We start from the raw sequence: 22,386 nt of genomic DNA, 5'->3' as shown, positions 1-22,386 counted from the left end.
ATTCTTCTTGTGGCCCCACAGATGTACCATGGCAGGTATCCTACCTGTGATGAGCTTGGAAAACTGTCTAAAAAAACACCCTCCCAAGTCTCTCCATTCCTGTTTAGTTGATGATGACAAAGTGCAATAGCGGATATTTGTTTTGGTGAACACCAGCATCACTTGAAATCTGCAGCTGCTATGTGGGTCAAGCATTTGGGTTAAAACATTCAGCCTGAGACTCTGGGTTTTGGCTATAACAGCATTTCCTGAGGGGAGAAGGATGAAATTCAACTATGTGCAGGGACTGAAGCAGGAAACAGCTGTAGCTGAGTCCCAGAGGAGGGGAACAGAACTGTCAGTGCACATGGTGGGCACAGACTGACTCTTCTGCTGTGTCTGTCACCAGCAGCTAGAGAAGCACACACTTGTGGAATCCCTGCAGATCAAAGGTGTCACACTCCATTCAGCTCAGCAGAGATCTGAGGGTGACAATGAGGTGAGTGTTTGAAGGGGCTCACTCACTAACAGCTGCCAGCCCAGCCCAGCACTTCCCAGTCCTTCCTCTCTTTGAGCTCCTCACCCCACTCTGGTCTCACCAGCCCTGTGTCCCCACCCCGTGCTAAGTGACCACACATCTGCCCTCCCTCCCCTCTCACACACAGCTCCATCCTTTGATTCCTCTCTCTAAATGGAGGGCACCCAAAAATACCAAACACTAAGGGGCAAAAAGCCAAATAAACATCTTTCTTCCGGATTTGTTACCACCTGGAATCCCGGCTGACTGGGTTTGCTTTGACTGCTGCCTCCTCCCCAGAGGAACTGTCATCATCATCCGACTCCTCCGACTGCAGATCCTCCACCATGGAGCGCAGGGGGCCTGGGGGCACAGGGGACACAGGAATTCAGCACCAGGACATGTGTAGCAACTCCATCCCAGCTCCAAACTGGGATTATTACTGAGATACATCCCGGATTTCCCAGTGAGATGTCACTGGTTTTATCGCTTTGCACAAAGCTGTTGGTGAAGGACACCCTGTCCCAGGCTTGAAGCTAAAGCAGAGCTGACAAACTTTACAACTCCCTCCCCCCAAATCCTCCCACTCCCTTCCCAAATGAAAACAAAAGGACACATTTTTTCATGTGTTTGGGGCTGATTTAAATGCCACTTGAGACAGTATTTGTAGCAACAGGGCTTTTGCTACAGTTAGAACAGCTACTATTGCCACAGTTTATCTCTCTGGGTTATCAGTGGAGGAACCTGAGAAAGGAGCTAATCCACACTTGCAAAGTGATGAATGGCACATTTATAATTTTTAATAAAACATAGATGAGGTTGGAGAACTGTTCTGGTGACTTTACAGATCAGGCAGCAGCAACACATTTATAAACCGAGGCAGAAACCAAAGCCAATAGGGAAAGAACCAAATCCACAGGGACTCCCTACTCATAAATTAGCTGCCAAAAGAAGAAAAATACTTGTTCATGATTATGTTGCGATATTATTGCCTTTTCTTGCTGAAGCATCACAGCTCCAACACATGGCTGCATGCAAGGAACTGTATGAACCTCACAGAGAGTACTGAGAAAGCAGATTTAATTCTCTTGAGCCTTTTAAGGTTACGCAAGGGAGGTTTTAACAAATTGTTATTTCTTGCAACACACCTTGACTGTGGTTCTGAGATGGCTCGAAATCAGAGTCAGAGCTGGAGTCGGAGCTGGAGCTGGAGTTGGAAGGGCTGGACTGGACAGACTTTACCCCCCATAAAAGGGAAAAAAAGAAAAAGAATCTTAATCTTTCTAATCCAGAAAACCAGAGCACAAAGCACAGTGAGAACAGGAAAACTGGAGCACTCTACAACATCACACAGCACTGAATGCAGTTCTTGGGATTACAGAAAACATACAAAGTGTGAGGGGAATAAAAGCAACATTTATGAAAGTTTGGCAGGATGAAGCTCAGCACTCCTGGGAGCAGCATCAAGAGCTCCCCCCAAAACCCTGCAAGCCACCAGTTCCAAATACCCTCAAGAGATGAAATACAGCAGCTGAAAAATGTTTAAGTGAAAACTCCTCACTTTGAAGTGGAAAGATGACCAGCACAGAACACAGATCAAAGCCCTCTTTATCAAAGCCCTCTTAAAACGTGTATTTATTTTACCCACCAACTTTCTTCTGACTGGTCACTGAACATGGAATCATAGCCATGGAATGGTTTGGGTTGGAAGGGACCTTAAAAATCATCTCATTCCACCCCCTGCCATGGGCAGGGACACCTTCCACTAGCCCAGGTTGCTCCAGGCCCCGCCCAACCTGGCCTTGGACACTTCCAGGGATGGGGCAGCCACAGCTGCTCTGGGCAACCTGTGCCAGGGCCTCACCACCCTCACAGGGAAGAATTCCTTCCCAATATCCCATCTAAATCTACTCTCTGTCAGTTTGAAGCCATTGCCCCTTGCCCTGTTACTCCAGACACTTGTAAATAGTCTCTCTCCACCTTCCTTGTAGGCTCCCTTCAGTTCCTGGAAGGCCACAATTAGGTCACCCCAAAGCCTTCTCCAGGCTGGACAATCCCAATTCTCTCAGCCTTTCCTCATAGGCAGGAAGAGATGTCTATCCTAACTAGCTCAATTGACTCCAAAATTAGTTCTGAATTATTATTATACCCTCAAACCAGTTGTTTTTACACCAATTTCAAATTTGATTGTGAAAACATCACAGTGACCAGCTAAATAAACTCTCACTGTGAATCCAACTCCTCTGTCAACACTGGTCAGAAATGCCAGGAAAATCCTGTGCAGTAAGAGGGAATGAAGAGGAAAATGAACTGTTGATAACAGCAGCATCCAGACAGGGAGTTTGGGTGCACCGTGTGCTGTTAATCGTAAATCAATATTAAATCAGACACTGTACAGTGACCACCTGCGTTACCTTGAGGGGCCGCCAGGGGACAGCAGAGACCACGGCAACGCCTTCGGCCCCAAAACGGCTCCTGAAATCCCTCAAAAGCAGGGGAGGGTGGGACTTATCAGGTTCTAAAGATTCTCAACGTACTGTAATATCTTGCCTTTTTTTTAAGTAATTCTATGGAAATTAGCGTTTCAATTTCACTGCTTCATTCCCAGGAATCTGTCTATTACTTCCACTACCAAATCCTGATCCTATTGAAGAATCACACATTCTCATTGATCAATCAGCTTTCTCACAGGAAAGGTTAGTGCTATAAAAACAACATGAAAGGTAGAAAGAGGCACATCAGCAGCTCTGGGCACCAGTAAGTGTAAGTGGCAGCAGGACTTTCTATCCCAATACCAGCCTTCCCTGTAATTTATCACAGAATCCCAGAATCATTTATGTTGGAAGAGACCTCCAAGGTTATCCAGTCCAACCTGTGACTGATCCCCCACCTTATCCCCCAGCCCAAAGCACTGAGTGCCACATCCAGTTGTTCCCTGAACACCTCCAGGGATGGGGTCTCCAAACTTCCTTAGGCAGCCCCTTCCAATGGCTGACCACCCTTTCCAAGAAGAAATTCCTCCTGATGTCCAACCTCAACCTCCCCTGGCACAGCTTGAGGCCATTTCCTCTTGTCCTATCCCTTGTTCCCTGGGAGCAGAGCCCCCCCCCCCCCCCGGCTCCCCCCTCCTATCTCAGGAGACTGAGAAGGTCCCCCCTGAGCCTCCTTTCCTCCAGGCTGAGTCCCCCCAGCTCCCTCAGCTGCTGCTGGTGCTCCAGCCCCTTCCCCAGCTCCGTTCCCTTCCCTGGACACAGCACTCGAGGTGTGGCCTCCCCAGTGCCCAGCACAGAGGGACAATCTCTGCCCCGGTCCTGCTGCCACACCATCGCCCAAGTGTTGGCAAGGGTTTCATTTATTCCACTGTAAGAAGAGGGGAAAATGTGCCAAAAAGGGTATTACAACCCTTGGGAATGGTTCAGGAGCAAAGGAGAATAATTTAACAATTCCCATATCAGATCTACTGGCATATTGCAGCACCACTGGTTGTTTAAAGAAATTACAACATGAGAGTAGAGAGAACAGGTTGCCCAGAGCAGCTGTGGCTGCCCCATCCCTGCAAGTGTCCCAGGCCAGGTTGGACAGGGCTTGAAGCAACCTGGGGTAGTGGAAGGTGTCCCTGCCCATGGCAGGGGGTGGAATGAGATGAGCTTTAAGGTCTCTCACAACCCAAACCATTCTGGGATTCTGTGAACATGTTCAAGCTAAGGGAGCACAGCTCCTGTGTCTGACCACAATCCTACATCCCTCATTCCTGATAATCTGCAGCTCTTCCCTTAAAATGATTTAACAGGATGCAAGAAGCAGAAGTTGGAAGTTTCAAGGACCCTGTTTCTCCTTTTGCCATTAACCCCATGGAGCTCTTTCAGGCACGAGGAGGATCCAGCTGGACATGCTCCGTGTGCTCCGGCTGCAGCAACTGTCACCAGGATGTGACAAAAGCACACGTAGACAATGGAAAAAAGCAATCCTGCCTCTCATCCCAGCCTCTCCCTTTTGTCAGTGTTCAGGCAGCCAAGCATGAGGCCAGTTCAGGGAACTGGACTTGATGGGGGAAGGAAAAAAAAGGGGGAAAAAAAAAAGAAGAGAAAGGACGAGTAAATGCTGAAATAAAGCTGAAATGGCACGAGAAATTCCTTTATCCCACTGCAGACCCTGGAGCTCTCAGGCCAGGAGCAAGGCTGTTCCTTAAGATGTCAACCAGGAGCCTTCATGGAGCTGCAGCCTCGGAGGTTGTTGCACAATCCCTTGGCTGCAGCAGCAAAGCTGATTTAAGAGTTTCCGGGCCCTGCTCCACCTCCAGCTGCTCCTTTGCTTTAGTGGCTCCACACACGGCTCGGCTGTGCCAGGACAAACCACGGAGCAAAACGGCAGCACTGGGAGCAAGGAGAGCCCCCAGGGTGGGAAAGGAACTCCAAGAGGCTGCTCTTCTGCAGTTGGGCCCCTGAGCTTCAGTTCCACAGAAACCTAAGCAGCTCTGACTGGCAGCTGCCATGACTCCAAGTATTCCTGCCCTCCTGTCCCGGGCCAGCACTCCAATCCCTCTATCCAGCGTCAAACAGACACAGGAGCTGGTGCAAGGGAGGACACGGAGGGAGCTCAGGGGGCCAGGACAGGGCTGTGGACCCAGAGCCACAGGCTGTGGTTTCCTGGGACACTTGGAGCAGCACTATCAGCTTTCAGCTGCCTGGGATGGCGAGGGGATGGGTGAGACCTGAGGAATAATGAAGTACAGGACACTCAGGGATCACCAGATCCAGTGAGGATCTGGAACTGGATGAGGGGTTTGCACTTGAGGTATAAAGCTAGAAGTGGAGAGGAGCTGCCTCTTCTAATGCCCAACCTACACATTTCATCCATCTGGGAAATGAAATCCTAAAATCCCACAATGTTTTAGGTTAAAAGGGACTTTAAGGCTCATCTCGTTCCACCCCCTGCCATGGGCATGGACACCTTCCACCAGACCAGGCCTGCTCCAAGCCCAACCTGGCCTGAACACTTCCAGGGCTGTTATTTCTCTGCAGAGTAACTGGAATTAACACTTCCCCAATAAACTCTTGTAGTGGGAATCCTGCAGAAAAAAATCCTTCCTGATATAAACACATCAATACTTGCTGCATCACAGTGCTGATTAAATCCTAATACAAATTGTCCCTACAAGATTTATTCCAGTAAAACAAATCTTTCTAAAAGTGGTCAGGAGGAAGCAGTTCCAAAATTCCAGTGACATTTTCCTGAGAATCCCATTACAAGATATACGGTTTCTTTGTAGCAAATATTAAATATACAAGCAAAAAGAGTTTGGATTTAAGTTGTGTCTTTCTCCTCCTACATTTTTTTGCCTTCTTTTGGAAAATATTTTTTAGAAGACAGAGGATGAGGAATGTTCTCAGTTGCAAAAAGGAAAAAAATATTTAGACAGCTTTTAAAAATAGTAGCACAAGAACATAATTTGTTTTATGTTTTACAACACAATTTATTTAGGTTTGGTGGCATGTGGTTGTATTTTGAACTCCAGCCAATAGCGCATTTCTTGCAGGCCATGTCAGGAAGAGGGGCTTTATTCACATTTTAATATTGTTGGGTACAAAAATGAAATTATTTCCTCCTTTTCTGAATTAAGACCACATTCAAAAACATTATGTTATCATAAGCAGGTAGAAAGTCTCTATATCTACTGTAGCTCTGTAAATGTCACTGCAAGGGATGAATGAGGGATGAACCTTAAACTCTGACTTTTAGGTAATTCTGCCTGCAGATAAATCTAAATAAAAGCATGTACCTGAAACAGGAGGTAAACCAGGTAGGGGGAATGATTAATACTGACAGGATTCTCCAAAAGGAGTTTTATTTGAGGTACAACCCAGGCTAAGCATTTACCAACCTGCTTCTCTATCTCCTCTGAGAGAATATTTTTAACATCTCTTTCAGGCAAGGATTTAAACAGCACCTTTCCAAATTCTGAAAAAGGATAAATCCCTACTCACCTCTGACTTGAAAGAAGTTTCATCCTCTGAATTTGACTCCTCCATTTCCACAGGCTTTTTGATCTCCTTGGCCTCGCTCTCGGATTTTACCTTCTCCACTTTGGCATTCATCTTCTCCTTGGTTTGTTTCTTCTCTGGATATGAGGAAGACGAGGTTCTGGGAGACGTCCCCAGGATGTTCTTCACCCCTTTGGAGCTACTCTTTTTTTGTTTTTTGGCACTAGGCTTTGGTGACTCCACGTTGGAGGGCCTCTTGCTGGAAGACTTTAACTCCGGCTGTGGCCCCCCCTTTGGGGAAGTGTTCTCCAGTTTGGTCTCCTTCACGGCCAGTTTTGGTTCCTTGAAAGCAGCTTTTGGAGGTGCCTTCTCCTCCTTAGGCAGTTTGTTCTCAGTTGGTTTTCTGGAGGAGTCCTTCAAAGGCTTGTTTTGTTCTCTCTCAAGGTCTTTGGAAGAGTTTTTGCTCTCAGAGTCTTTCCTGGGCCTCTCTCTGTGCTCCTTGGTGACTTTGTGTGGCTTGGATGCTTTGCTGCTTTCCTTGTTTGCCTCCTAAAATTCAGCAACAGAAAACATGCAAGCTGAATATGAAACTCTGCACAGAAGGACAGAACACATCCTCATAAATCACATGGAAATGGTTGTTTCCTGCAGAAATCCACCCACTGATCCCTGCAGTGCTTCTCTACCTCCCAGGTAAACATCTACACTTTCCTAAAGCTGATGGACACAAATGGACAGTGGGAACTGTAACAGGTCCTGTTCCTTTCCAGGACCTATAAAAGTTCTCGAAACACCTTCAGATGTTTAGTTCACATTTAATCTGAATGCAAACACACATGAACCTCTGAGGGAAACCTGGAGGAAGGGAGCAGGAAAATATTATCTCTTTACCTACCGGCAATTTTCACCAGACCTCATGTCAAAGCCCTTTATCTCTCTGATGTCTTCTATGTTTCCTGACCAAAATTAAATCAGCCACTAACAGGTAAGTCATCTTCATTCCGTTTCATAACATCAGAAAGCAGGACTGAAGTGCCAGAAGTGTTTAGAGCCCCAAAGAACATGGATATCAGAATTGAGTTACAGTGTAAAATGAATTGTTGTTAATATCTGTGACTGCTCAGGCTGATAAAGTGCATGTATTCTGCTCCAAAACACCATTGCCTGGGGATTGTTTCTCCCATGTAGAATTATACAAAAATAGCTTTAGTACATAAGTGAAAAAAAGCAAACTTAAGGTTCTTCAGAAGGCTCAGGAACTGGCTACAGTTGGATGCAAACAATCAAGTCTGGAAATCGCCAGTTTGACCAAATGCAGCATATTTTATGTTCTTTATTTACAGCACTGCCCTGAGCAGTTGTAAGGACAGGAAGGGCTGACTCTCCTCTCAGCCTTTCTGCAAAGAAATGCAGGCACTCAGAACAGGGCTGGACATGGCAGACAGTGAAACATCCACAGAATTCATCCTCAGCACCAAGGATACAATCAGAGAGGATTTAATCCACCTTTATCTGTTACAGCAGATCTAGAGGAAGATACAATTCACCAAAAATTCCCAGTCTTGGACATGTAATTTTCTTTTCAAAACTTCCCTGGAGAGAAGTCTATCAAATCATCCAAAAAAGTCTCCTAAATTATGGTAAGTTCCAGACCACTGGCTCCTGAGCTGCAGAGTACAAGAAGGTTTCAGAACTGGAAGCAGCCAGAAACAGCTGCTAAACAAGTTCTCAGCAGCAAGCCCTGAAAGATGTTTTCACCTCAGGGTGACCCAAAAGTCTGCTGCACTGACCTTTGAGCCATGGGAGGGTTTGGTCTTCTTGGGATCAGAGAAGGCAGAGAGAGGTATCGTGGGTAACATTGGATAGTCGGGACTTGGCCTTGAAACAGTTTCTGCTCCTTCTGGCATTACCATTACCTGGGGATAAAGAAGAGAGAAATTATGTCTAAGGAAAGTCTCACGGACTATTAACTATTAACACATGATTATGTTAAGCCTCTTGCTCAATTAACACACCATTATTCATCTTTTGAAGGGTTCCCCCCCGCTTAAAGGCCATAAAAAGATATTGTCTATGGAAGGCTCAGTTTCAAGGCAACTCCTCAAACAGAGCATACTAAACCCACCAAAAATGAAAGGCAACATGCAATATCGAGTGTCTTTCCCAAAGGGAATGCCAGTACTCTGAGCACAGGGAAGGCAATAAAGCTCTGGACAAGAACTGTGTGTTCTGCTGTAAATGCTTTTATCCTGAAAAAGGGTAGTGAGATAAATCTGGAAGGAATGAGCAAGACTTCATTGGTTTAGGGGAAGCTGAATTCAGAGGAAAAAAGAAAAATAATAAAAAAAAAGAAAAACAAAAGAGCAGGGCTTGTGTCTCTCCCTTGACAAGGTCTTAACACCAAGCACTGAGCTCCATGGAACAACTCCCTTCTTACCTCCCCTATATTGTCAGAATAATTCTGTGGAAAATTTCCACTAGATAAACAGCATCAAAAGTGGTTCACAGTTGAAATACTTCAGTACACAAGGAATACAGTAATTACTGTGAAAATCCTAGAAAGCAGATGATGTTCCAACCCTCATAGGGCTGAAGCGAGCACCTTTCCCTGTGCCCAGTACAGAGAAGCACTGGAACAGCTGGAATACCTGCAGCTCCTGAGATCTACTACTGACCATCTTCCCCACAACTTTCTGACTTTTCCAGAAGAAAATTCTGCCACCAATTGAGACCATCCTGAATAAAATCCTTGAACAGAACATTGTGCATTACTGCATAAGGGGGTATCTCAGAACACAGTCAGAATTATGGAGTGGTTTGGGTTGGAAGGGACCTTAAAGCTCATCTCATTCCACCCCCTCCCATGGGCAGGGACACCTTCCAATAGACCAGGGTGCTCCAAGCCCCGTCCAACCTGGCCTTGACATCCTCTGGTTGGTTAAAAACTTCATGCACTTTGTGGCTTGCATTAATTTGCTCAGATTTGTAGTTATTTGAGGATCATCCCTTAGTCTATCACTGCATGCTACTTCTCCAGAGGTAAGAGTTCATCCACTGTAGGAACCCATATCTTATTGTGCCTTCAAGGGTACAGCTATTTTTATCTCCCACACCTGTTTTCACTTTACATTCTAATATTTTTCATTAATTTTTTATTATCTAAGCCACAAGCAGCTGATCCCAGGTTTAGAGGACATTTATTGACCAGAAAGCACTAACTATTAAGCTAAACAAAATGAGCAAGGAATAGGCTGGAAGTCTCTCCCTTTCCTTGAGCTTTTCTGTCCTGATCCAGCTCCTGGCACCAGGAAGGTTCCAGATAACTGATGGACAGCCTGCATCATCCACAGCAGATCTCTATTTCCAGAGGGGTTTTAAGTGCTTTGATATTAATGGTCACATTTAAATTGAAAAATGAAGAGTCACCAACCACACCAGCAAAGGGTTTGTTCTGCTTCAAGTGCTGCAATTGTATAACCAGGAGTGAAAGCTGGCTGGGTCACCCTTTAGATGAACACAGAAAACTGCTTGAAGCCTGAAGAAGAAACCTGAGAGCAAAACAAGCTCACTCCACATTTTAGCAGAACCTCTTAGGATCCCAAATCCCTCTGGCACTTACCCCTCCAGCCCTAATGAGTTTGCGCCTGAATTCCTTGGTGGGGTTGTTGAAAGTCAGTTTCTCACAACGAAGATGGTTCACAGGTGGGTTTCCCTCCAAATTTAGGAACAGGTCATACGTGAAACAAACCTTTTTCGGCTCCTCCTAAAAACAAGAAAGACTTTGGGAGACCGGAAGGAGTTTGGCAAGCAGAGTAAGGCTGAGGATCCAAACAGTCACTCCTGAAAATCCCAAATAAACCACTAAGTGTTGTATACGTGGAGTTTTTCATCATGAGATCAGAGAGCTGAAAATGAAACTATTTGTGCCTGAAGTTAACACAGTGTTCAGCAGGAACTGAGGCATGAACCACTGCAAAAGTAACACACAGGCATGAATTTTGAGTGAAAATTGTCTATTTAAAGCTGTCCAAGCCTTCCCAGAAAAGCAGATTCACAAGGTCTACCTGCTATTCTGTTTTCCCCAAAATTCAGATCCTATCTCCTTTGGGAAGCAACTTTTAAGTATCAATATTAAGAAAAGCACAATCCTTTTTTTTTAGAGAAAAAACAACTTCTGAACTCCCGGGATCTCTGTGGGTACCAAGAAAAGATTAAACACAACAGGGAAAAGGATGACTTGGTTTGCAAAATCCTTTTCAATATGCATATTGCAGAGGCTGAATGGGAAGATATCCCAGGCTTTTGAACTTTTCCGAGGGCACTTTCACCCAAGCAATCCTGAGTTTTTGTATCACGTTGGGGATCATCTGCGCCTCACTGCTCCTGTTCCACCTGCTGCATCTGCAGCACAGAATGGAACAAACCTCCTCCTTTTTTTTCACACCCCCCCCACACCAAAACTGCAAATATTGCAGGCTGCTTGTGCGTTACAAATACCCACAGGACACTGCCTGGTGTTCTCTTGTATTCCAGCTTGGAAAGTAAATGTGGCAAGAGAGACTCTCCTGCAAAGCCCGGTGAGCCCGGCAGTACCCTCCGTGTTTCCATGAATGCTTCCCACATGCCTCATTCACTGCGCAACATCAAGCAGCTGCACAGCAGCCTTTTCCAGAATTCATATCCAGCAGCTCGATTTCCTGGTGCAGTTGCATTGTTGGATGGGAACAGACGCCGCAGGCTCCCGGCCCGAGCTCCATTAGATTTGCTGAAAATAGGTTAGAGCGTCAAACGGCTTCGGACCACCCCGATTCCTGCTGTTTGCTCCTGCTGCAGAGGCCATTTCTTGGACAAACTACACCTCTCATAATACAGAGGGTGGTAACTACACCTGATTTACCAAAATCAGGTAAACGCCAAAATCAGCACCCTGAGCTTATCTGGGAGTCAAGGTTAGTCCTAACCCCCAAACAGGTATCGAGTCTCAGATTAACGTGCTACCAACACCAGGGTCTTCAGAGCTTCTCTTGGGACAGTCTTGAAGAACCCACGCCCTCCCAAAAGGGCTCAGTGTCTCCCCAAAGGGTTCAGTGGCCACTAAAACAGATAAATGGGAAGAAAAAGAAAAAACCCTTGCAAAATCCACTGCCCTGTTGTTTCCCTCTCTTCCATGACCGTCCTCATTAACAGAATCATTAGCGAGCTCTGCGTGTGTGCTCGCTGCAGTTCAAACAGCAGCTGCACAGGGTCTCTCAAAGTCTAATAAACTGAAATGAAGGATGAATAGAAACCCAAATGTGGCCTAATAATGGTTTCTAAAATGCTTTTCCTGGTTTACAAGAGAGTAAATAGATCTTGGATATATTAGCAAAGGCAGGATTTGGTCAAAAGCTGTTTTGCCACCCCATTACCAGCTCTGCTTTGTCATTTGTTTGCTTTCTGAGCAGGGCAGAGGCAGCAGATTCCTCTCCCTCTCACCTTAGGTATCCCATTTCTTGTATAGACTCACAAGGACAGAAGCTCCCAAATATTTATTGTGTCTCTGTTGAATTTTTGTAAAATTAAGGCGGTTTTTCAATGTGATTTTTCTCCAACTCCTGCCCTGGGAAGGAGCCCCAGCCAAGTGTCCTGATCATTAAAATCCCCTTTGTATCCCCAAGGCCATGAGGAGCCCCCCAACTCCCCCCACCAAGTGAATAGTTGAGATTACAGCACTCCTAAAAGAACCACCACAAAAGTCTCAAAGCAAAAAGCTGCAAATAAACATTCTTTCCTTTACTGCCCTCACTGCCCAGCTAATGATTACAGCTCCAGCCACTCCAAAGCTTAATCCATCCGGTCCCCCCTAAAAGGTTCTTCCCTCCAAACAACCATCAAGGGGGGAAGGGGGGCGGAAGACCAAGGGAAATCTCTCAATTGACCTGGACCTACCCATCTTCTAACTTGGAATGGAAAGCCAGGCTTGAATCCACAGGGCCACACTTCAAAGCCTTTCTAAATACTATGCTGGGGTCCACAAATCCTGCTGCTTGGGGCTGCAACCTGGTGTAGGTGCTTTCTCACCCTACAAACTTTGGTCCAGACAGTCCTACAGCATCACTTTACCTACTCCTGCTTGAGCAGCAACTACACACACAAGCCAGGCTTTACTCTTAGATGATTCCACCTTCTGATATTCAACCCTTGACATCAACCAGCAAAACTGAACAGGGGAGAGCCTTACTTTCTCTGGATATTTTGTTGCTCCCTGAAGGGCCTTACTCCCAAGAAGAGCTTTAAAAAGGATGCATTGCATCCGTTTCTAATTGGTAGATATCAGCTATTCAGATTTAAAATCCAGTGGTCAATTTGGTCAGGAAATGGTTAAGCTGGTACAGGGAGGGGGGATCTCTCAGCAAGGCACCTCAGAACCTCACTTTGCATCTGCCCCTTAAATCTCAGGATGCCAGAGAAGTAAACTACGAGTGTGGATCACAAAGCCAGGGCCAAGCTTTTATTTGCAGCTGCTGTAAACTTCCCTTCATCCCGTGAATCCCCCTATTCCACCTCCAATCTCCCAAGCAGGGTACATTAGGTTTTATTTTTACTGCTTCCTGTCTGCACCGACCGCCACTGTGCTGTTACGAGCACTGAAGCCGCTTTATTTTCCCTTTGAGCTCTCAAGTAATGGGTTAAAGTTCTTTTGGCACTTTTCTTCGTAAAGAGGAGGAATTTTTCAAAGTCTTTTGTTAAAATTTCCTTGTCTTGTTTTTAAGGCAGGGTGTGCCCTTTGCCACTTAACACAAATCAAAAGGATTTCACTGGTAGCGTGCGCATAAAGCTCATAAATCACTTTTAGAAAGCCATAAAACAAAATTATCTACAAAAAAAATCTAGCACACCAAGGAAGCAGGCTCATGGTTATTCAATAACTATAACATCTAACACCACTTCCCTTTTGCCATAGATCCAGCCTGACAGAGTCATTTATCCGGAACGTCTGTATAAATGAAACCCCCTTCCCAGGCTCGTACAACCCGTCTGACTGGTCTTCCACCCGCTTCCAGACAGGACATTTAAAAGTGAATAGCCCAAGATTCAGTTTTTGAAGCAAGTGGCCCTGTGTTCCACTCAGGAGACCATGAACCACCTTTATCTTTTCTGTGATTCTTCAGTGAAACAACAGGGAACAGCATTTTGGACTCTCCCCGCATCAGAAATAATTCTTCGTTTGAAAATTAGGTGTTCCTGATATATTTTTGTACTCACTGGTCCAAGACAAGCATTTAATAATCTCCTAACTCTTACAAATAGATGATATGATGCTGCATGGCCGGTAAAGCTACTGTGTTTGCAAACTCATCCTTGCCAGGCACTACAAATTTATATATCTTTTTATATAATCATCTATTTATATATTTTTATATATATATATATATATAATATACATTTAATACCAATATCTATATCTATTTATATATTTTGTATATAATTTTTATATCTTTTTAATATTTAGATCTTATACATACATATATATTTTTAATATATACATCTTACATATACATATATCTTATATATACACACATATATATATATTTTCAGCATATGGAAGCCCCACAGTGAATGGCTACTGAAACACACACAGCCCAGGGGGGTTTTGGCCAGGAAAGCCCTGCTTAGATAAAGGAATGGATAAACTGATAATACATATTAATTTCTGACAGGAGAAGGTAAAAAAAAAAAAAAGATTCGCTCCTCAGCAGCAGCACAAAAGTGCTGCAGGTTTGGTGGGGAATGCAAAATAGACCTAAAAAATGTGAGCAACAAATGCTTCCCTTAAAGGCCAGACAAATGACAAGTTTTACTCCTCTGTCCACAACTTTCAGCAACACTGAGTCAACACCAGCAGGTTAAAGCTACTCCTCCTTTCCTCAAACCTGTGCAGACCCTGCCCCAAGAACAGTAATTCGTGTAAAATCAAACATCTCGTGCAAACACAGGCTCTCCAGCCCTCCTTGGGAGCATTTCCCAGGCCAATTCTTGCCACAACCTTCCTTGGGAGCATTTCCCAGGCCAATCCCCTCCTGATGGCACAGTCCTGACACCAGTTGTAGCTGATCTTGTTTCACTCCCCTGCCATATGTGCAGCCCACTTACAACGTGTCCACTGAGTTCCTACCGTGAGACACAAACAATTTTTCCCTTCTCCAATATTTCTCTGTTTGTTTTCTGTATCACACCTATAAATGTTGCAGAAGGGGTAAAATATGCATGTTTTTCTCTTGAACCTCACTGGAAAAAATCAAACGGATTTCTTCGCTTTCTCTGCTTATCTCCTCCTCACTAATAGGAAAAGCCCAAGTTCCGTGTATCCATTATGTAAATCCTGGAAAGGCTTTTATCTCCAGCACTAAAATTGGGAGGTAGCATCTTTAAAGAGACTTTAATACAGCATCTTATCCATGTTGCATTAATATCGTCTGCCTTGTATCAGAGTAACATGAAAATACACTAGACCTTTAGCTTTATTGGGGGGGATTGATCTAATTTGATTGGGATGCAAAAAATGTCACAGGGGATGAATACCAAAGTCAGACCTGTATCACAGCCTCCAGATCACAACATGTACCACTGTAAGACATTTATTTAGAGACAACAATGAAAAAAGCCTCCAGACTGTTGAAATTGAGGGGGAGAGGGAAGGGGAAGAGCAGGAGAAAAACAGCAACGCATTTGTTGTACCCGGTTTGTATCGATTCGAGCAGCAGAAGCCACTAACAGCAGCCCTCGTTACAGGAACACAAAGGATTTCACCACAAAAATAGCACACTAACATTTCCAGTCCAAATGATCTGCTGTCATTAGTCAACTCTGCTTTCAAAAGCTTTATCAATCAACCTGCTGAGCCCCTGCCATTTGTTTTTCAGGATCAGTTACAGCAGCAGAGGCTCGGCCGGTATTAAATGAGTCCTGTGGCCACACAGCCCACTCAGCCCCACAGCCTGCCCAGGCTCACAGCAATATTCACAATTTATAATCTGTGATCCAAATGCCAATGCTGAGAAAGCACCTACTTAGGGAGGCACTGAAGTGCAGCACAGGAAGGACAAACACAACAACCCAACAACCCTTGTGGAGGATAAAAACAGGCTCTTACACCTTTTTTACACTCTGTTGACACTTGCCTGTCTGACAGAAAGGCACCAAAAGCTTCAGGGGGGCCAAGAGAACAGACTCTGCTGCTCCAAACACACAACAACAATAAGAGGGTACTCCAACACAAAGAGTTAATGGGTGATTTTATGCCAAGTTGCTTAAAAAAATCCCTGATGAAGCTCATTAAAACCATTCTTAAAACTGTTCCTTCACAAAGCATAGGTCAGTGTTTCTGCAGGATTTACCATCGCAGTAACAAATCAGCACAGGGAAAGGAAATGGCTAAGAAAGGAGGCTTAAACTGTGGGAAAAAAAACATTTCAGCCAACCACTACAAAGATCAACATCCACAGATTAGTTCACTCCTTCTTTAAATCCTTTCTCTTCTCACCTTTACAAAGCTAAACATGCATCGATAAACAAATCCCAAAGCCTCTGTAACTCTGGTTTCAACCCAGGACACACATCAACAAAAATGTGTCAGAATGTGGGAGCATATGGCCACAACACCCACCCACCTCCAAATAGCCTTTTCTCCCCAATCCCAGGATCAATCCCTAACATCTACTTGAAGGGAATTACTCAAGGATGAGCCCCAAATGCTGTAATCAATTCAGAACAATATCTGCTCCACACACACCAGCTGATCCCCACCAGTGTCAACAGGTTTACACAGATCAGAGTGAACACGTGGTCTTGAAGTGATGAAGACTTTGATTTATTTGGTGCTTTAACACCACGTTCTTTAGTTCAGGAGAACACAGTCTGCATCCTAAGCCTTTGCCACTCCTCCTCCTCCTCCTCTTTGCCTATCTTTTTAATTTCTGCTATATCCCAGTCTTTGCATTTCTATCTTTGCAGAAGATACATTTCCTTCAGCTCCACTTCCTGAAAATAATCATAGCTCTTAAAATTCCAAGTGGGCAATGGTGGATACAGGAGCCCAGTTCCTCATATAGAATCCTGAAATATTCTGAGTTGGGAAGGACCCACAGGGATCATCCAGTCCAACCCCTGGCCCTGCACAGACACCCCAACAATCCCACCCCGTCCCTCAGAGCGTTGTCCAAACGCTCCTGGAGCTCTGGCAGCCTTGGGGCCGTGCCCACTGCCCTGGGGAGCCTGGGCAGTGCCCCAGCACCCTCTGGGGGAAGAACCTTTCCCTGAGATCCATCCCAACCCCCCTGGCACAGCTCCAGCTGTTCCCTCGGGTCCTGTCACTCATCACCACATCAGCAGCAGCTTCTGAGCTTCCAGCAGTCTTAACTTCATGATTGAATCTGAGAAGATGTCTCTGTTCCAACCATGTGCTGGAAAATGGAACCTGTTCCCTCAACCAGAGCTTGCCCCAATTTAATGCTGCCTGAAACTCCTTAATTAGCAATTTGTCCATCAGCTTAAAAATGGAAAAGAACTTCTCCAAAGCACACGGATCTAAAAAATAAGGCAAGGATGAATATTTTGAAGATCTGTAGATTTTGAAACAAGGGTGCAACTAAAACCTGTTGTCCTAATTATTTGCCATGTTTCTTAAGACCAAAATGTCAGCAACAAATTAAATTAGCTGCTTCTTCCATTGTTTCCAGGGAGAACAGAGCCCACCTATTTCCCTTATTTATAAAAGCCACCCCTATGCTCAGAGCAGGGGAACAACTCTGCAGTCACGTGTGTGGAGGAACAATGAGAAGGGATGACCCCGGTGGGTGGGAAACCAAGTTCTAGGCAGAAAAGCTGCCAGTTCCATATTTCAGCAGCAACACAGGGATATAAAGAACAGAGGAAAAAAAGAAAGCAGGAATGCAGATGGCAGTCAATGCAAACAAGAGCACCCACAAAAATCCAACACAGAAATGAGAGATCAGAGGGTTTGTGAAAGACAAACCTGCAGCAAAAAGTGTGAGGAAAGACTGGGTGAAGAAAGGAAGGGAAAATAAAGGGTAAGAGTAGAACTAAAACACAGTTCACCCCTCACAGTCATTAGAGGTTCCAGTTACAAGGAATCAACACGGAGAAGTTCATATTTTTTGGTCAGGAACGTAAAGGATTTTGAACCTGACTTATGAGAACATTCAAGAGTTTTCTGATTCCCACCTAAAACCTCAAAAAAGCCACCAAAATTCGAACTACTTTTAAGCTTTTGAGCTTTTTGTTGCACTCAAGTCGTAGTTTTCAGTGTTTGCCAAAAAAGCTGCTTTTATCAACAACTTTCACCCCCACCCTCTGACTGCCACTTCTTTTCACAGCCTTTTGGGTTCCCCTACTCACCCAAAAAATAACTTGTGGGCAAAACATTCCCAGGTTTAGGAGACCAGCTTGTCTTCTTGTGGTTCAGTCCCATTATCTGGCTCATTACTCTGACTCAAAGTGGGGTCAGGGCAATGCAGCAGGGCCAAAAAAACCAAACTAAAATGCTAATTATTCACAAAATGACATTGCCAGGAGAGTGCCCTGTGCTGGACTGGGGTGAGAAGGAAATGACAGACGGATTTTTGTGGGAGATACATGGAAAAAATGACGGGAAGCTAAAGAGAATTAATTATATATATTTTATACATACACATATATATATGAGGGGGTGGGTGAGAGCAGAGATTACAGTGATGTGGCTCAATGGTCACATTTTTAGTTTGTTTTATCTAGGTTCCCTCTTAGGGCTAATAAGAAAAACATTATTTTTTATTTTATTATTTAAGCAGTAATCAAACCCAGAAAGCTTCACTATTCCTGTTTAACAAAACAATTTGACTGAAACTGAGGTAATATGAACACAAGAGCCCAATTCCCTGTTTTCATAACCTTCTCCAAGTCCTGCAGCATGTGACCTCTGTGGTAAGACTAAAAGCAAGCAATAAATCCCAAACTTTAACTTTCATATGCTTGTTGGCAATGCATCTTAAGACTTCAAATATTTAGTGTTTTCTTTTTGGAAGAGCAGTGAATCAGAAGAAGGATATCTTGAACACAGGTCTGAATACTTGTCCTAGACATGCAAATGTGTGTCTACAAATTTCATACCTATACAGTTAATTTAATGAGATTGCAAATTAAAAAGTGGATTTTTTTCATTTATGGACAACACAGTGTTTACAAATGTTGACAAAATCAGCAGTTTATGTTTATTTACTTCCATATGTGCATAAAATATTTTAAAATGCTTTAATAGTCTCCAAGTTAAAGGAGCTACAAGTGGTACAATCTCTAGGACCATCCACTGTCCTGATATCACCTTTCTATGCAATTCCATTTCTGCCAAAAGCTTTCTTTTGAAGTCTGGCAGGAGCTTCCAACTCCCAGTTAAATTCTATTTATTAGACTAATAAAAAACACACACATAAAACAGTCACATAATTTAGAGTCTTTCTGTCAGGCAGTTTCAGGCTCTGGCACAGCTCAAAACAATTAGAAGACCAGAAATCAGATTTCTACCTTATTTTTGAAGTGCACTTCAATGGGCATAATGAAGCCAGCGTAGCCAGACTCCTCCACCTTGTAGGGGGGCTCCTTGCACACTGAAAGAGAACAAATAAATGTGAACTTGGAATTCAGCACAACTTCATCTGAGCCAAAAAGGAGCTGCAAGAGGAGAAACGGGCCCCTGAGAACTCAGGACACAGTTAAAACACTGACCTTTGTGGAGAAAACCACACAGAATAAGATGGTGGCCACAGGCTTAGTTGGGAACATGAAAATCTGTTCTTAGCTCCTCCCATGGAAAGGAAACATAAAACACTCCAGGCCAGAGGCTCTGTGAGATTCTTACCCCCCTTTGCAGTGAGATACAATTACATTTCTGGGCTGTTCCACAACAATGCAAACTGCCAGTTCGAGCTGTCTGGCAAGAAAAGGCCAAGACCCAAAAGGTACAACAGCAGAGAAAGGTAAAATTGACTTTGATGTCCATATTTATTAATCAAAGCACTACAACACGCAAGCAAGATGATTATTTTTAACTTGAAACACTCCCCTGAAATCCTCAACCCTCATAATGAGGTAACAGGCTGCTTCCCCCAAAGGTTCACAAACCCGAAGGGCAGGTGAGCACTGCTATTTATTCCACACACAAGGAAACACAAGGAGGAAGGTGAACCAGTTTGTTGCTAAGGTCAGAGCTGCTTTCTGCAGCACGGTAATTAGAAAAGTTAATTGCTTCAGAGAAATTAATCTCTGTGTTTCCTGCCTCAGTTGCCCCTGTCCCGCTACCTGGTGTAGCTTCATGCTCCTGAATCCTTCCTATTATCCACCACTGCATTCCAGGATAGGGATATCCAACTCTAAGGATTCCAGGATCATTTCTTTGGCCATGATGTAGAAACACACAACAGCTGCCAGAAGAAACATGAGACCCACAGAGATGTTCTCCCTCCCAGGAACCGGATGCACTTGCGTATAATTTATGCACTACAATATATGTAAATAAAGTCAATTAAGTAATTAGAGGAATTCAGTGCAAATCTTTGGAGTTTCTCATAAGAATTCCGAGTAATTAATATGATTAGGAAACAGTACATCAAACCTAAAAGCACACAAATTATTTTCCTTTAATGTAGATGTGTTACCCCAGCTCTAAGCACTTTTACCATCATTAAGGTGCTGAAAAACAGCACTCAAAATTCAACTGTGAAAAAAAGACGTACTAAAAATAATAAAAAGCTCTAGACTTGCTTTAACTTGAATTTTATATAAGAACCCTGTCATTTAGAGGGAAAAACCCAAAATCAAAGAGCAGTGCCAATATGGCAGCGGGAATTTCAAGCCTATCTGCCAAGCAGCCTTTGTTCTTCTGCCACTCTATTCTGACAAATTCCAATGATTCCAGGAGCAATCTGCCAGCAGCACGAGCCCACCTTCAGCACCAGGATCTGCTCCAAGTGAGACAGAACCAGCTGAAGGAACCCTTCAAACAAACCTAGGAATAGGATGCACATGCCACAGTATTTATGTAAAACCCAAACACACCTTGGTCAAAGGCATGCTGGGCTTAGAATGGAGCTCAAGGAAGCATTAAAAACCCAGGGATTAGGGAAAAATATCTCTGTGAATGTAGATGACAAAGTAACTGACTGAGCAAAGGCCATGGTTTCACTCTGCCAGAGGGCAGGGTTAGATGGGATATTGGGAAGATGTTCTTCCTTGTCAGGGTGGGGAGGCCCTGGCGCAGGTTTCCCAGAGCAGCTGTGGCTGCCCCATCTCTGGAAGTGTCCAAGGCCAGGTTGGACGGGGTTTGGAGCACCCTGGGCTGGTGGAAGGTGTCCCTGCCCATGGCAGGGCGTGGAACAAAGTGGTATTTAAGGTCCATTCCAACCCAAACCACACCATGATTCTATGTACTACCACAACACAGTTGTTTGTAATAAATTAAATTACACCAGATGACAGAACTGTAACCCAGCAGATTACAATTTTTATTCTATAAATTAGCTTTCTGCTCAGTCCTGCACTTGCTTATCATACATCAGTTTTACTACGTCAATTTGAAGGAGACATTATTAACATACATTCCATATTCACACTCTCGTGAGCTGAGCGCCTTTGAGTTACTTTCCACTGTGGACTCTTACAAATAACCCATGTCACAGGTTGTCCTAAGACATCCTGAGTGTACGTTAAGAATGCACATTACAAAGTACTTCACAGCAACACTCACAGGCAGCTTGTATTTCTTAAAACAGTAACACTGCAGCTACAGTTACACAATCTTACACAGATGTAACTCTGTGCTGCCCCCTAAAAGGGCAATTCCTGTTCCTCCACCTCAGCCTCATGAATTCCCGCTGCCTGGTGCCAGCATCTTTTCCACACAGTCACAAAGCAAAGACAGAAAATAACACTGCAATGTGTACACTCTGCCCAACCACACTGACCACCCAGCCAGGGGCAAAGGGACCATCACCCTGTGGCATCACTGATTTCTGCTGGGTTAATCTACCTGAACTGGCACCCGAGGCTAGGAATTGCAAGAATCCATGACCAGTGCAGAACCCTACACACCCCAGTACATATAAAAGCCCAGTATTTGAGCATCTCTCACTGATCATGTGCTTCCAGCTTTTGCTGGTGAATTCCAACAAATCAAACCCACCTCTCCCATTCCATAACGTGAATTATCTTCTGCTGTCACTTGTGTGTTGAGAACCTGCAAGTACTAATGCTTAAACAAGAGGAGAAAGCACCTCACCTCCTGCCCTTTCACCAGAAGAAAGGTCCCATTCTCCCTGACCTTCCTCAAACACAGTCAGGAAAGGTTAAAGCAGAGCGCACACAATGGACATTTCGCCCCTCTTTAAGGAGCTATTTTAAAGAAAAGTGACAGCCCAAGACAACCTTAACTTGCAAAATGCTATTTCATGGAGAGAACACCTAATAATACACCTTCAAGCATCCACTCACCTCGCTTGGGCTTTGGGAAGCTCTCATGCAGCCGAAAGACCACGCGTTCCACAAAATGCTGGATGTCACACTGCTCGGGGCCACGGACAAACACCATCCAGTCATGGGTGAACCCCTCCGTGGTGGGCTTCTTCCTCAGTTGGGCTCGGTGCCCCAGCTCCAGTTTGACTTGCACTGTGCACTGTTTTAGGACAGAGGTTTTAGCATTTTAGGACCACAAGCAAAATGATGCAGTTTATAGGTTACAGAACGATGAGGCCCCCGACAGCAGAGCCCGGGTCTGCCGGGGGGAACGCCACAGATCCACAGAGAGATCAGCCCCAGACTGACAACCAGTGTTGTCAACAGAAAAGGCATCATAAAAATACCTCCCAGCACCATTTCATACCT

At 44.5% G+C, this 22,386-nt stretch overlaps 1 protein-coding gene across 2 annotated transcripts in view; it reads right to left on the bottom strand.

Moving 5' to 3' along the window:
- Positions 1–22,386, bottom strand: part of MLLT1 (MLLT1, super elongation complex subunit) — a 32,609-nt gene that overhangs the window by 6,326 nt on the left and 3,897 nt on the right. The window contains exons 2-8 of one of the 2 annotated variants that reach the window (XM_027701599.1): positions 21,997–22,177; positions 19,036–19,118; positions 10,097–10,240; positions 8,268–8,393; positions 6,481–7,026; positions 1,645–1,741; positions 748–859 (exon numbers count right to left, since the gene is read on the bottom strand). In XM_027701599.1, the coding sequence (XP_027557400.1) occupies positions 748–859; positions 1,645–1,741; positions 6,481–7,026; positions 8,268–8,393; positions 10,097–10,240; positions 19,036–19,118; positions 21,997–22,177 (1,289 nt within the window). The remainder of the gene's footprint in view (positions 1–747; positions 860–1,644; positions 1,742–6,480; positions 7,027–8,267; positions 8,394–10,096; positions 10,241–19,035; positions 19,119–21,996; positions 22,178–22,386) is intronic. The other variant, XM_027701600.1, reaches the window with a different exon arrangement.

This window comes from Neopelma chrysocephalum, unplaced genomic scaffold (genome assembly GCF_003984885.1).
Source record: "Neopelma chrysocephalum unplaced genomic scaffold, ASM398488v2 Primary Assembly neopelma1_164, whole genome shotgun sequence".
NCBI classification, from domain to species: domain Eukaryota; kingdom Metazoa; phylum Chordata; class Aves; order Passeriformes; family Pipridae; genus Neopelma; species Neopelma chrysocephalum.
This window is presented reverse-complemented; position numbering and strand designations above follow the sequence as displayed.